The sequence below is a fragment of the Andrena cerasifolii genome, chromosome 1 (genome assembly GCF_050908995.1).
Source record: "Andrena cerasifolii isolate SP2316 chromosome 1, iyAndCera1_principal, whole genome shotgun sequence".
NCBI classification, from domain to species: Eukaryota; Metazoa; Arthropoda; class Insecta; order Hymenoptera; family Andrenidae; genus Andrena; species Andrena cerasifolii.
Genome location: NC_135118.1, coordinates 25349273 through 25362210, shown reverse-complemented (window position 1 = coordinate 25362210; position 12938 = coordinate 25349273). Strand labels below are relative to the sequence as shown.

Sequence of the window (12938 nt, the reverse complement as noted above, 5' to 3'; positions counted from 1 at the left end):
CTGTAAATGCCTATCTCTTAAATATGTAGAAGACAGGCGAAGAATCGCGCGAGGTACTCAAGGGCGCGAAATTTTGAATTCGTTAATGTACATAGAGCTAAAGGCTGATTCTCAACTGGTAATTCTGTTCAGATTAACGTGTGACAATACCCTTTAGTCGTGTCAAACATAACCTTAAAAAATGTCAAACTTGACGGAACCTGACGGAAATCAATTGATCAGTAATCCCAGTTACTTTAAAGTATTTTGATGGGTGAATCTATCGATAACACTTTTTTGAGATGGCTCCACTTACAGATTTGCTGTCTTGTAGCATAATTGGTAGTCTTTATTACGCTGATAATAATAAACAATGATGTATATGCGTCATTATGTTCTTCGGTGTCTGTTATTTTCTTAAAAACTTTCAGAAAAAGATTCCAATGGCGATATATTATGGACGTGGTCGTACCCAATAATTTCGGAATCGCAAAAAGCTCTTGTCGCGAGGAAATGTAACTTGGAATTAGAGCATAATTCATCACAAGTGTTTGTGTTTTCGAGGCACAAAAATGATTGGTTTTATATACACTGTAGCGAGGTGTTTGACTCGGATAAATTACCAAAGGTAAGTTACGATTTCTTTGGATCGTAAAGTAGCTGAATATTTATATTTAATAGATACATGCTTACAGGTAAAACAGTTCGCATTGGTTTTATTTGCGAAAGACTTTAATCCAAGAAAATATGAGGTACTTTCAAGGGTGCTTAGCAAAATGTATTGCAAGACTGGCAAACCAACAGAAATCCTGCAGTTGTACCTTTCGGTGTTTACGAAAGGATCCTGCTCTACCCAAGAGAATGGAACGTTCGTTTCGGATGACTTCAACAGTCATTGCTTTTCTGTGAACACTAACATCACGGAACTGATTAAAGCTTTTGAATTAGAAACGATCCTAATATACACAGCTCTTCTTTTAAAGAAAAGGATAATAGTCTACCACCACAGCTTGGAACAACTTTTGAAATGGATTAGAATATTCCCCGCGTTAATGAAGCATCGTAAAGTCACTGATAATTTATTTCCCTGGGTTGACCTCGTTGACGACGAGCTGGCAGAATTAAAGGTAAATTGAAAGGTCGGATGCAATGAGGGGACTAGCGCTCGAAAATGGGAAAAATTATTGTCCGAACGCTAAGAAAGATTGGAAAATTAAATGTTGTTAAATTGAATTTTAAAAAATATAGTGTTGTACAGCTGGTCACGACACACATTTTTTCTATTTGCTGTTTGTTTATCCAATCATTACTATTCGAGCTAAAAATTATAAACAAAAAAATTTCATCGTCCAAAATCATTATTTCTTTAAACATTAATTTGCGATTGATCAGCATACACAGAGTGTTACTCTAGTGATAGTCAATACTCTAGGGGGTGATTATACTGGCGAAAATAAGACAAAAATCAAGCGTGACGAAATTGTGGTAAAAGCTTCGTTTTCGAGAAAATTAACTTTGATTTTCAGCTAAATACGCGTGCAAATTCTTTCTCGCAAAGGAAGCCTTTACTGTCATTTCGTCACCCTTGATTTTCGTCTTATTTTCGCCTGTATATTCAACCCCTAGAATATTGACTATCAGTAGAGTAGCACCCTGTATATAAGTTTAATATTGTAACGAATTTCAAATTAACGAACTTTTTACAGAGTCATTCGTATTATATTGCGGGCTGCAGAAATAGTTCTATTTCGTCCAGAATAGACCTGTTCGATCTACTTGTAAACATTCCGGCCAGAGAAATTACCGTCGCTTCGCACGCGAAGGGTAAAGAGCGATATATTTGAAAAAATTCCAATTCCATTGACCATTTCGAATGAATAAATACCATCTTCTTTTCAGAAAGCCTTACAATGACAAAAACACACAAAGAAATAGCTCTGTTCATGGTTCAATTATGCGAGAATCAATCCTACACGGAATCCCAAATAATATCAGAAATAAATGATAAAACCCAAGACCTCTTGAACCAACTAACATCCTTAGCCATAGTTCAAGGACCTGACGGAAGGAAGATGATATCTGCGCAGACATTGAAAGAAAAGAATTTGCCACCAGCTGTGGAAAATTTTCTAATCAACTTGGCCGTTGCAGAGAATTTATTTCTACTGTGATCCACTGTATACTCTTGTAAATATATTCATTCAACACGAATACCTCAATAATTCTAGTATTTCATATTTCCACCACAAAGCAACGATTTAAACAAACGTACCATTCAATAACTAAACAGTATCCTCTATTGAATACACATAATTGAGCCAAAAAACACTCTAACTATCAATCGACCTTATTTTACCTTGAAAAGGGAACTAAACAAATTTGAGTTCGTAAGAAAAGGGACGTTTGCGCATTTCCTCCGCGCACGATACACTTCCATCCCGCCAAGTTTACATTTCAATATTCCCATCGCACATTTTCAGTTATAAATATCGTAGCAGCTACGATTTGTTTAAAAACACTCAATATTCGACTTTCGAACTGCAAACATTGCTAATAAATTAATCAATTCCAATATCCTTACAATTATTTTTTAATTCAAGTTTAACTGAAGCTTACCCGAAATTGCATTATTCAAAAACGTTGAAAAATCTCTAATAAAGTTGCAGCGCGATTAATTTAATTTCTAACCGCTACATTGAAAAACGACCTTTAGGAAATCTCGTGCCAAGCCAAGCCCACTTGTTACCCTTCTTCGCGTACAATTGACACAAGCATAATAATAGATACGAGTCTATCGCGAAAGCATTAGCGCCAATTAATTTCGCGACAAACCGATTTGCATTTTTGCCAAGTGTCTCGCTGCCTCTGCCGACTATTTCGGGGACATTTGCCGAGCCGAGTTACCTGATTTGACTCACATATTACGGGAAGCCATTTTCCCATAGTGGCCGCCTTTCATCCGGTACACGCGGTCGAGGTCCGTCGTGACAAACGTCGTGCCGTCTTAAGTATAGATCCCAGATTTTCCACGCAGACTTACCGGATTTCCCGATAGCTTGTATGGTGTGAAATTAACCATATTCGTGCGAGAAAATGGCGCGTTACGGGCAGAGACCTGAAAACGCTCTGAAAAGAGCGAACGGTACGTATACCACTTTTGCACCAAGCCTATGTGACATGGCCGATAGGCATTTAATCTACGGCCGGAAAAAGTCCGTTGCCCCAGCGCGTGTCGAATCCTCAGCGACCCACGCTGCCTCGCCAGACCGCGCGTCTCTGCGGCACTGGTTCATCGTCGTGAACGATATTTCTACTTGTCGTATACATTCGAGTCCGCCTGCAGTCACGTCTGTCTTATCTTTTTTTTTTCTCTCCAAAATATTACCGTTATCCAACCATATGTAGCCGCGATATAATTATGCAAGCTGCATGGGTCGGAAGAGAACGGATCGCGGATAACCATTACAAAAGAAATTGTAGAAGTCGAACGGTCGAGGCTTCCACGGGCGGCGTTACGCGAATGAGAGAAATATTCATTTGCGTTAAATAAATTCACGTGGTATGTGCGTTCATCCGTGCTGAGAAGAAAATGAATTTTTGTTTTTACGTCGGACGTTAGGAGTATGTTTACTCGAGGTTTCTTTGCGGCAGTATCATTGAACTGACTTTGGGGATGCGTGTGTCTATTTATTTGCCTGTTACGTAAATAACGGATAGTATTTTGCAATGTAGCTTCAGATGAGTTAGTAGTAACTGTGATGTCTGATTGTTGCGGAGCGAGGTTGTTAATTAAATGTGTACAGCGGGGCCGCAGCCATATGTATGATTCCTTTTTTTTTTAAACAGAGTTCATCGAGGTAGGGAAACCTGCTCGAGCATTAGATACATTACAAGAAGTCTTCCGCAATAAAAAATGGACGTACAACTGGTCGGAGTCGGTTTTGGAACCGATTATGTTCAAATACCTGGACCTTTGCGTGGAGCTGAAGAAATCGCACATAGCAAAGGAGGGCCTGTTTCAGTATCGAAACATGTTCCAGTCCGTGAACGTTGGAAGTCTAGAGAACGTGATACGCGGCTACTTACGGATGGCGGAAGAGAAGACGAACCAAGCGCGGAAGCAAAGCCAGCAGGCTGTTATAGATATAGACGATCTTGACAACTTGGCTACGCCCGAAAGTATTCTGCTGTCTGCGGTCAGCGGAGAGGACGCGCAAGATAGGAGCGACCGCACTATCTTGACGCCGTGGGTGAAGTTTCTGTGGGAGTCTTATTGCCAGTGCTTGGAACTACTGAGGACCAACGCGCACGTCGAGACACTGTACCACGACATCGCGCGCATGGCCTTCCAGTTCTGCCTTGAATACAACCGTAAGACTGAATTTCGTAAGCTCTGCGAAAAGTTGAGGAAGCATTTAGAAGAGATTTGTAAATTACCGCCGCTCGTTTCGAACGTTTCCATGAACAGAGCTGAGACGCAGCAGCTGAACTTGGAAACGCGATTGAATCAGCTGGACTCTGCGATACAGATGGAACTGTGGCAAGAGGCTTTCAAGTCCTCCGAAGATGTGCACGGCATGATGAACTTATCTAAAAAGCTGCTGGTACCGAAGACCATGGCTAACTATTACCAAAAGTTGGCTATGGTTTTCTGGAAAGCCGGGAATTATCTCTTCCACGCTGCTGCATTGTTTAAGCTACTGCAGCTCTCCCGTGAGATGAAGAAGAACATGTCTGTAGAAGAGCAGCAAAGAATGGGCAACCGGGTTTTGTTGGCTACGCTATCTATTCCACTGCCATCGGCCCACCCGGAATTTGATCGTTTCATCGAAACGGACAAAAGCCCGTTAGAGAAAGCTCAGAAGCTCGCGACGCTCTTAGGGCTCACTCAGCCACCGTCGAGAGTCTCGTTGCTCAAAGATATCGTGCGCTTGAACATTGTAAACTTGGCAGCTCCGCAATTGCAGGAATTGTACTCCTGGCTGGAGGTTGAATTTCATCCTCTGGAGCTGTGCAATCGAGTAGATTCTGTTATTCAGACGCTGCAGACAGACGAGAACAATCCTTTGGCTCAATATGTCCCCGCGTTGCAAGACGTAACGCTAGTGCGCCTTGTCCATCAAATATCGCAGGTTTACCAAACTATACAATTTTCCAGGCTTCTAGAACTTGCCAAGTTCACGACAGACTTTCATTTGGAGCGCCTCTTGGTCGACTGCGTAAGGTACAACGACATGCAAATAAGAATCAACCATGGGAAGACGTGCGTGCACTTCGGCGTTGACCTCTCGGAGGCGCAGAGGGAGGATCATCCTGATGGTCCGGTTCTGCAAGCGATGCCTTCGGAGCAAATTCGTTGTCAGCTTGTAAATATGGCGACTGTACTCCACAGAGCGATTAATATCATTAATCCTAATAAGAAGAAGATGGAGCGAGAGAAAGTACGCACTGCCATGGTAGGCCACTACCACAAGACTAAGATACAGGAACACCAGAGAATCCTAGGAAGGCATAAGATCATAGAGGAAAGGAAGGAGTACATTGAACACATCAACACCGTCCGCGAAGAGGAGGAGATGAGGAGACTGGAGGAATTGCAGAGGCAGCAGATGTTAGCGGAACAGAAGAGGCTCGAGCAGGAGCGGGAAGAACGGGAGAGGAAGCGTCAGCAGAGCGAGATCCAACAGATCAAGGACCGGCATTTGAAGGAGAAAATGCAACAGATCTCTCAAACTAGTCACGGCCAGAAGGTGCTGAAGAAACTAGACGAGGATGAGATCAAGAAGCTGGACGCGGAACAAATCGCGGCCCGCGAAGCGGAGGAGCTGCAGAAGGAGCGGCGGGAGATGCAGCAGAAGCTCAAGTCTCAGGAGAAGAAGATTGATTACCTGGAGCGTGCCAAACGTTTGGAGGAGATACCGTTACTGGAGAAGGCGGTCGAGGAGAAGATGGAGCTGGCGAAGCAACGCTGGGAGCAACAGGAGGCCGAAAGGATCGCAGCGGCCATCGAGGAGAGGCAGCAGGCTGTCGCGACTCGTGAGCGCATGGCGAGGATGAAGGAGGATCACGACATGTTCTTAGCGAAGATTCTGGCCGAGCGTAAGAGTATTTATCTAGACAAGCTGGAGGAGTTCGAGAAGATCATGAACGAGGAGAAGGCCGGTAGATTATTGAAACGTAAGATGGAGCGAAAGGCCGAGCGTAAAGCTAAATGGGAGAAGGAGCGTACCGAGGCCCTTGAGAGAAGACGCCAGGAGGAGCTGCATATCAAGCAGGAGGAAGAGAAGCGACGCGTGGAGGAGGAGAGGAACAAGAAGGAAGAAGAGGAGAGGCAAAAGCGCGCCGACGAAGAGTCCAAGGAGGCTGAACGTTTGGCTAAGATCGAGAGGCAGGCGGAGATCACTAGAGCTAGGGAAGCTGAGATAGAACGAAAGCTGGAGGAGGAGAGGCAAAAGAACAAGGACATGACGGACACATGGAGACGCGGGCCGGAGCGTCCTCGGACGCAAGAGAAACCTCAAGGTAAGTGTACTACTTAGACATTTATTTTACTTTTGTAGAGTAATTACCGAGACTCGCCAGTTTATATAATCGATTGGCTCTTTCCTGTGATCACAGCGGAGATGTCTTGGCGGCGTCCATTCGAAACGAAAGAGGACGGCTTGAAGGATGAGTCGAATCGCTGGAAGAGACGCGAGAACAAGTGGCGAAAGGACGAGACAGAGAAACCGAAGAAGGAAATTAACGATGGATGGAGGAGAGACGACTACGACAAAGACGACGCGAGAGACAGGGACAGGGACAAAATAGAAAATGCAGATCGTGGGATAGACGGACGCCCGGTAAGTACATAAACGAAATCTTCGAGGAGTGGAACATCGACTAAATTTATGTACCTTCACAGATGCGCGATGCTCCTCGCGAAATCCCGCGGGATCCGATGTCGGATGGATCTCGTAACCGCGGCAGGATGTCCGATCGCCGTGACGATCGTCGTGATGATCGCCGCGATGATCGTCGTGACAATCGCCGTGAAGATCGCCGTGAGGATCGTCGTGACGATCGCCGTGAACCCCCGATGCGTAACATGAATAGCAGTCAAAACTGGCGCGACAAGACCGACACGATACAAAATTCTCCTCGAGAGTTGCCGAGACGCGAGGAAAAGTAAGCGTGCACCTCCATTAGTGGCTAAGGCAACGCGTGCAGCATTCGATTGCAGCGATTAACACTTTGCGTGGCGTCGGCGTGTTCTCACGTCGATATCTTCTGGACAGGTAATCGAAGATACAAAAGTTTTCCTAATAAAAACGACCGCTTACGCCCCTCAAAGTGTTAATATACCTGGGATATATACAGCTTTATATGAATGCACTGTGAAAAAAAACTTATAATCGATCGCTAACGATCTCTAAATATTGCCGTGTTACGTAGGCGAGACGATCCCAAGGAGGACAGACTGCCACCTAAGCCCGAGGAAAGAAGACGACCAGCAGAGGACGATGGTTGGTCGCAGGTTAGCCGGCGTTAACCTAGGACACGAAATCTACCTATAGAAGCAACCGTTTATTATTCTTCGAGAACAGTGCGTAATGCGCAGTTAGACTTTCGCCTGGCGTTACCGACGGGCCCAACTCTACTGTTTTGTGCGCCGCTTCGTCTCTCTCCGACATACTGGTAACAATTTTTAAAGAAAAAAAAAAGAACAAGAAAAGAGCACAAAAATGGATCGATCGTAGCCAATTCACACACGAATGCAAGCGATGGAATGGGAAAAATGTAATATTAATAGACGACAATGTGATTGAGTTTTGTATGATTTTTCTAAAACCTGCTGCAGCAATTTTCTAAATCGACCACACTGTGTTTCGACATGTATCGAACTTGTAAAGAAATACTGAACAGTTATACATGTTAATTAGTGCATCGCATCGTTATGTATAATATGAATTAATGTACAGAGCAGAATTTATATGACCGCCGGACAAATTGAATTGGCTAGGTGACCTAATGGCGGAGATTAAGAAAAGTCTCAAAACATCAATAAAGTTCTCGTAATCCTAAGTCTTACAATAATTTTTTTTTTATACATATACATATATATATAAATATATATAAACCGGAATGTGACGTGTGATACCTCTCCCTCGGAAACAGGAAGGCGGAAAGAAAGTAGCAGAAACAGTTGTGTGACAATGAAGGATCATAATACTACTCCTCTGCACACGTTCATGGCAACGATTCTCGCTTGTATGATACACGCCAGCATCATCAATTTCGGAAGCATAAGAGCCGACCTCTTTATTAATGGTATAAGTGAAAAGATCTATGAATCTTACTCGTATTGTCTTTTTAATTGTTTTATTAGATTTATGATATAGTTAATAATTAAGATACTATACGTAATAAATAAATCACTACAGAGTATCAAACTCCGTTTCTATTTACATCCTATGGAAGCTTAGTATACTAGCGAACGACTTCTAGCTGTTAAAATGACAAGATGTGCCACGATTCATTCTCACGTTTAATTTCCTTCAGTTTCAATCGTGTCGCGTGAAGTTCGAAGTTCCTAGACAACGGTACGGCAGAGAAGTACTAATAACGGTTAGGCAGCAAGTGGATTAACTAAAATCAATGACAGCGTAATTGAGTGCAACGGCGTTACGCTAGAACGAGCCTGCGGCCGTGTCATCGACGCACTTGTATTGTACGCGATGAAATATTCATCGAATTTAATATTTGAAATTATAATATTGCTCAACGATGCGCGCACTAACGCGGGACACGCTACAAGTTTCTCCAAATGTTCACATGCCCTGGTTTCCTCGCTCGACAATTTCCGCAACCTCAGTCGCCATTATGCTTTTGAATAAAAGAATTCGACGGAAAATCGTTCTGCGATTGCATACTCCAAGGCGTTCGCAGTCGATTTTATCAAACTTCTCATCCCAGCGTTGCCTCTCATTTTTTGCGCATGGCAGGCAGATTCTGTTTGAAAATTCGACGCTAATAGTGTTAACTCGTTTATCTCGGAGAGGCTAAATATGTATGCCAACATCTAGGAACTGTACAAAACACATTGCAGTTTTCTTCCTGCACGATCGACTCCCGGTTGGCTCTGTCCGCGCTCAAGACACGGGCGTCCTTTGATTGCCTTAACGGATCCCTGCTCGAATCTACGCCAGAGTCCTGGGACTCAGTACAGCATTATTGCAGCGGCCGTCTTCTCTTCCATCGCGGGGATCGCCTCCAGACGCTCAATCTTGTCCCGGCCTGAGCCCCAGCCCACCAATGCTATGCTGATCAAATGCACCACGCCAGCACACACGACCAACCTGGAACAGTAACGGTTGAATAAGCGACATGGATGCGTCTAAAAAGATCCAGCATCGTGCATCGAGCACCAGTTAACGAGTTCGGCATCGCGTGGAACCTGAAGTTCCTTGTGAGACCCTGGAGATAGGGTAGAGAGTTCATATTGCAACACTTGACTGGAAGAGAATGGTAATCGCGTTAAATTCTTCATAGGAGAAACCGGATCTGACCTTCAATTAGTAGGATAAGATCAACAACTCGCGCAGTTCTTTCAAGTGATGCTATCTGGCTAATTATAGTTGAAACTTTGTACACCAGAATTTAAGTGTCGCATTGACTTATGAGTAAGATTGTAATTGAATTTAATATTTGTTTGATTAATTTCTCATTCTTAAAGTCATATGTATAAGTAGACAAACTTCCAGCTACTTTGTGATTAAAAGTATCGTACAAAGAATGACTAATATTACGCTCATTATTAACCCTATCTACAAGCCGGGCGCGTGGTGTTTGTCGGTGTGTATGCGACAAATGTTTGGCGCCTCTCCAAAAAAAAAATTATTTTAGAAATAATCGCGAATAAGAAGAACAGGGAATGAAAGCCAAAGGAGAACCTCTCTACAAGATGACCTTACTTATGCCCTAGTTCTGCTCGTACAAATTTGGGTTGCTTAAAAATTGATCTGGTATGTTCTTAGGTCTTTTAGGCGCGTTCTCTTTTTCACTTTTACTGCCTATCTACCTTGAAAAGCTCCTCACACTCAAAGCCCTCTGTAATCTTGATTTCACTTACAGAAAAGAGTCTCAAAACTCTGTATTATGTCCCCTATAATTATCAACGGCTTAACGATCATAGGTATAAGATAATAACGTTCAACATCCTGAATTAAACAAGCAAATGCTTCACCACAGCGAAACAACCGCTCATGCGAAGTCCCAGCAAGACAGGAACCAAACCTGATACAATATTAAGATTGAAACGACGCTTCTCCCCATACATACTATTCCCCGTCGAACTGTCAGCATCAATTCTTTGGGAAAAGTCGAGGGCCATCTATCGCGGCGGACAGTGCGCCTTAGAACTTGCCAGCCATGAAACATGGAATCATCGTTGCAGCTCGCCTGACTTGTGTATCTTCGTATACCACGCGACGCCCCACCGCCGCCGGGCCGAGAGCATAAAAGAGGGGACTATTACCAAAACGAATAACCGAGCTCGGCGGAGCCCTCGCTGGTCCACATATTGTCGATGTCCTCCTTCGGAAGCACGTTGAAGTACAGCTTCGTGTAATACTGCGCCAGCCAAGTGCTCGTGCTCGCCAGGCACATTAATACTAAAAAAAACAAATACCGTTTTAGTTAACAGTCCACGCTCGCCTCTCTTACTGTTCGCCCTCGTAGTATTTAATCATTCCCCTCGCCAGTGTGCTCCGTCAAATATTACGCGTGCAATCCTTGCTCGGTAAATATTTGTAGGTGTAAGTGTTCCGCTCGGCAAATATTTTGGGCGTGCGACCGAGTCTGCGCGCAAGTGACTTTTCCACGTGTGTGCGTTCAGCTTCGTGCACGTATGCCCGTTTCGGCGTTTTTGGTGCTCTTGACTTTCTCTGTCCATTGCTAAATTATATCGACGCGAGGAGGTTCGGACTTTCGGGCGATTGGACGAAGCACTTCGTGACGAACCGTTTGAGGGAACTTACAGGTTAGAATGTTTATGAAGTACACTCCTGGATCGGAGAGGATTTTCGACCTCGGCGACGTGGCCGTGTTCAGAACAGCCAGGAGAGCTGCGAGACCCGCGGTGACGAGGGCCGCTGAAGTGGTCGTCAGCGTGCTGATCCAGAGTCCCCAGGACATAACCGTCGGATCTTGTCGGATCATCTGCGGCACTGCAACGAAACGTTTAAAATTATTTTCCACGGCCACCTCCTCTCGGATGGCAGCGTCCGCTAGAAACCTGTTAACTATCCTCGTTCTTTCCGCTACTACGTAGCAATAACATTCGATGGTCCAAGTTTATTACCATGGGTATGTGTACTTTATTCGGTCGTAAAAACGAGCACTGGCGTGCTGCGTGCTCAACGAGCTTCTTATTTAAGCCGTTTAAGGTTAAGGGAATTTAAATATCAGTTCGTCGTTGGGAAAAACAAAATGGAGGGGCGCTGAAACGAACCACTGAGCATTAACCGTCGGCTGGCGGACACAGAGGCCATTTTGACCCACCGTAAATATCAAATAGTATAATAATATGTTATTTATCCTTGGTATTACGGCTCGGAAGCCATAAGAACTTTAGACAGCAAGATTGAAGCTTAATATAAAAGCTCATTTCGAGATGAGTGCGAACAGAATTAAACTGATATATCTCTAAGAAATTGGAGAATTGAATTATTGTAAGCACAGCGGTATAATCGAGGGGTTAGGTATATTATTATAGAAATTTTATTTATAATAACCGCCCCCTCCCCCCTTTCCAGAATTAAAATATTTCTGCTTACATAAATCTATTCGAAACTTAGCCTGCACAGTTGCTACCACCTACACGGTATTTTGTCAGCGTTACAGCAAAAGTTTATCCTTATCAAACGGCGAAAAGCAAAAATGCTCCTTCCCTTTGAAACACGTCCCCTTCGAAGCGCACGGGATCGCAGCGGATCCGCGTGCAAATTGAAATGATCGTAGCAGCTGATGAATAATTAAGCGCGCGGCAAATACCCTTCCTTTGGCCAGTTCAAGTTATATTGCACCGCAAATAACGACGGACTGTTTAATTAGCTCGGGGGCGAGTTTCTCGGCGAATTGCCGAGGCTAACAGCTCGCGTCCACAAAAGGACACCCGAGGAATTCCTCGAGTGTACCTCTTCCCTGGCATCGCTTTAAAATACCTGTTCCTAGCGCAGAAAATATTTATCTTTCCCACTGAAACGCACGAACTTCTCCGTCCGACGAATTTCTTCGCCAGGGAAATAATTTTTTTTCCGAACTCTTACCGTGACGAATTGGAAGGCTCCCAGTACTATTTGTAAAAAAAAATCACGCAGAAAACTCTTTCTAAAGTAACAGAAATTCGGATCTTGGATCACGTGATTTTAAAAAGAAACTTTTTTTCCAGTCTCTTAGATTACCACTTTTTACAGAAAATTAGTAGAATTGGTGCTAGATTGATATAAATTTTTTATATGATCCGATGCGACATAGTATTGGAAGGACAGGCCTGCGATGAAAAAACTTTTTCAATATTTCAACTGCATTTAATTTTTGGGTGCTGCATTCCAGGAACGCAATAAAAATTTTACAGGCAGTTGTGAGGTTAGTAATTTTTCACTACTAACTTTATTTAATTGCATATATTACAACATAAAATCGTTAACAGGGGCGGATTTCGAAACTTGGTGCCCCTAGGCTAACAAGCGTCTGCCGTCTTTTTCGTGAAATATCAAATATTTTAGTGGAAAAGAATCGTGACAAGTTCAAAATTAATTCAATATGGCTACTCATATGTGAGTTCTGCTAAGTGGCTACATGAAAAAAAGCGAATTGTTTTTAAAGTTATCTCAAGTGCCTATGTTTAAATATTTTCCAACTTCTTTCGGTTAAAATTGGTCGCTCCTCAAAATTTGCACCCCTCAAAATTTGCGCCC

At 43.5% G+C, this 12938-nt stretch overlaps 3 protein-coding genes across 5 annotated transcripts in view; 2 read left to right on the top strand and 1 right to left on the bottom strand.

Moving 5' to 3' along the window:
- Positions 1–124: 124 nt before the first annotated feature.
- LOC143371781 (DENN domain-containing protein 10) lies at positions 125–2190 on the top strand. The gene is made up of 5 exons (XM_076817373.1): positions 125–321; positions 411–607; positions 675–1106; positions 1686–1803; positions 1879–2190. The coding sequence occupies exons 1-5, from the start codon at positions 282–284 to the stop codon at positions 2148–2150; spliced, it is 1059 nt and encodes a 352-aa protein (XP_076673488.1). The 5' UTR covers positions 125–281; the 3' UTR covers positions 2151–2190.
- Positions 2191–2940: 750 nt separating this feature from the next.
- Positions 2941–8043, top strand: Eif3a (eukaryotic translation initiation factor 3 subunit A). 2 transcript variants are annotated; one of them, XM_076817028.1, is made up of 5 exons: positions 2941–3121; positions 3826–6507; positions 6598–6821; positions 6884–7146; positions 7414–8043. In XM_076817028.1, the coding sequence occupies exons 1-5, from the start codon at positions 3073–3075 to the stop codon at positions 7508–7510; spliced, it is 3315 nt and encodes a 1104-aa protein (XP_076673143.1). In that variant the 5' UTR covers positions 2941–3072; the 3' UTR covers positions 7511–8043. The 2 variants fall into 2 exon arrangements, with proteins under 2 accessions (XP_076673143.1, XP_076673153.1); XM_076817038.1 differs by having other exon boundaries at positions 2942–3121; positions 3826–6501.
- A 29-nt stretch (positions 8044–8072) lies between these two features.
- The window catches only part of LOC143371977 (uncharacterized), a 29090-nt gene continuing 24224 nt past the window's right edge, over positions 8073–12938 (bottom strand). For both annotated transcript variants that reach the window (XM_076817737.1, XM_076817740.1), the window contains exons 4-6: positions 10998–11186; positions 10496–10631; positions 8073–9317 (exon numbers count right to left, since the gene is read on the bottom strand). In XM_076817737.1, coding sequence (XP_076673852.1) covers positions 9179–9317; positions 10496–10631; positions 10998–11186 — 464 coding nt within the window. In that variant the 3' untranslated portion in view covers positions 8073–9178. The remainder of the gene's footprint in view (positions 9318–10495; positions 10632–10997; positions 11187–12938) is intronic.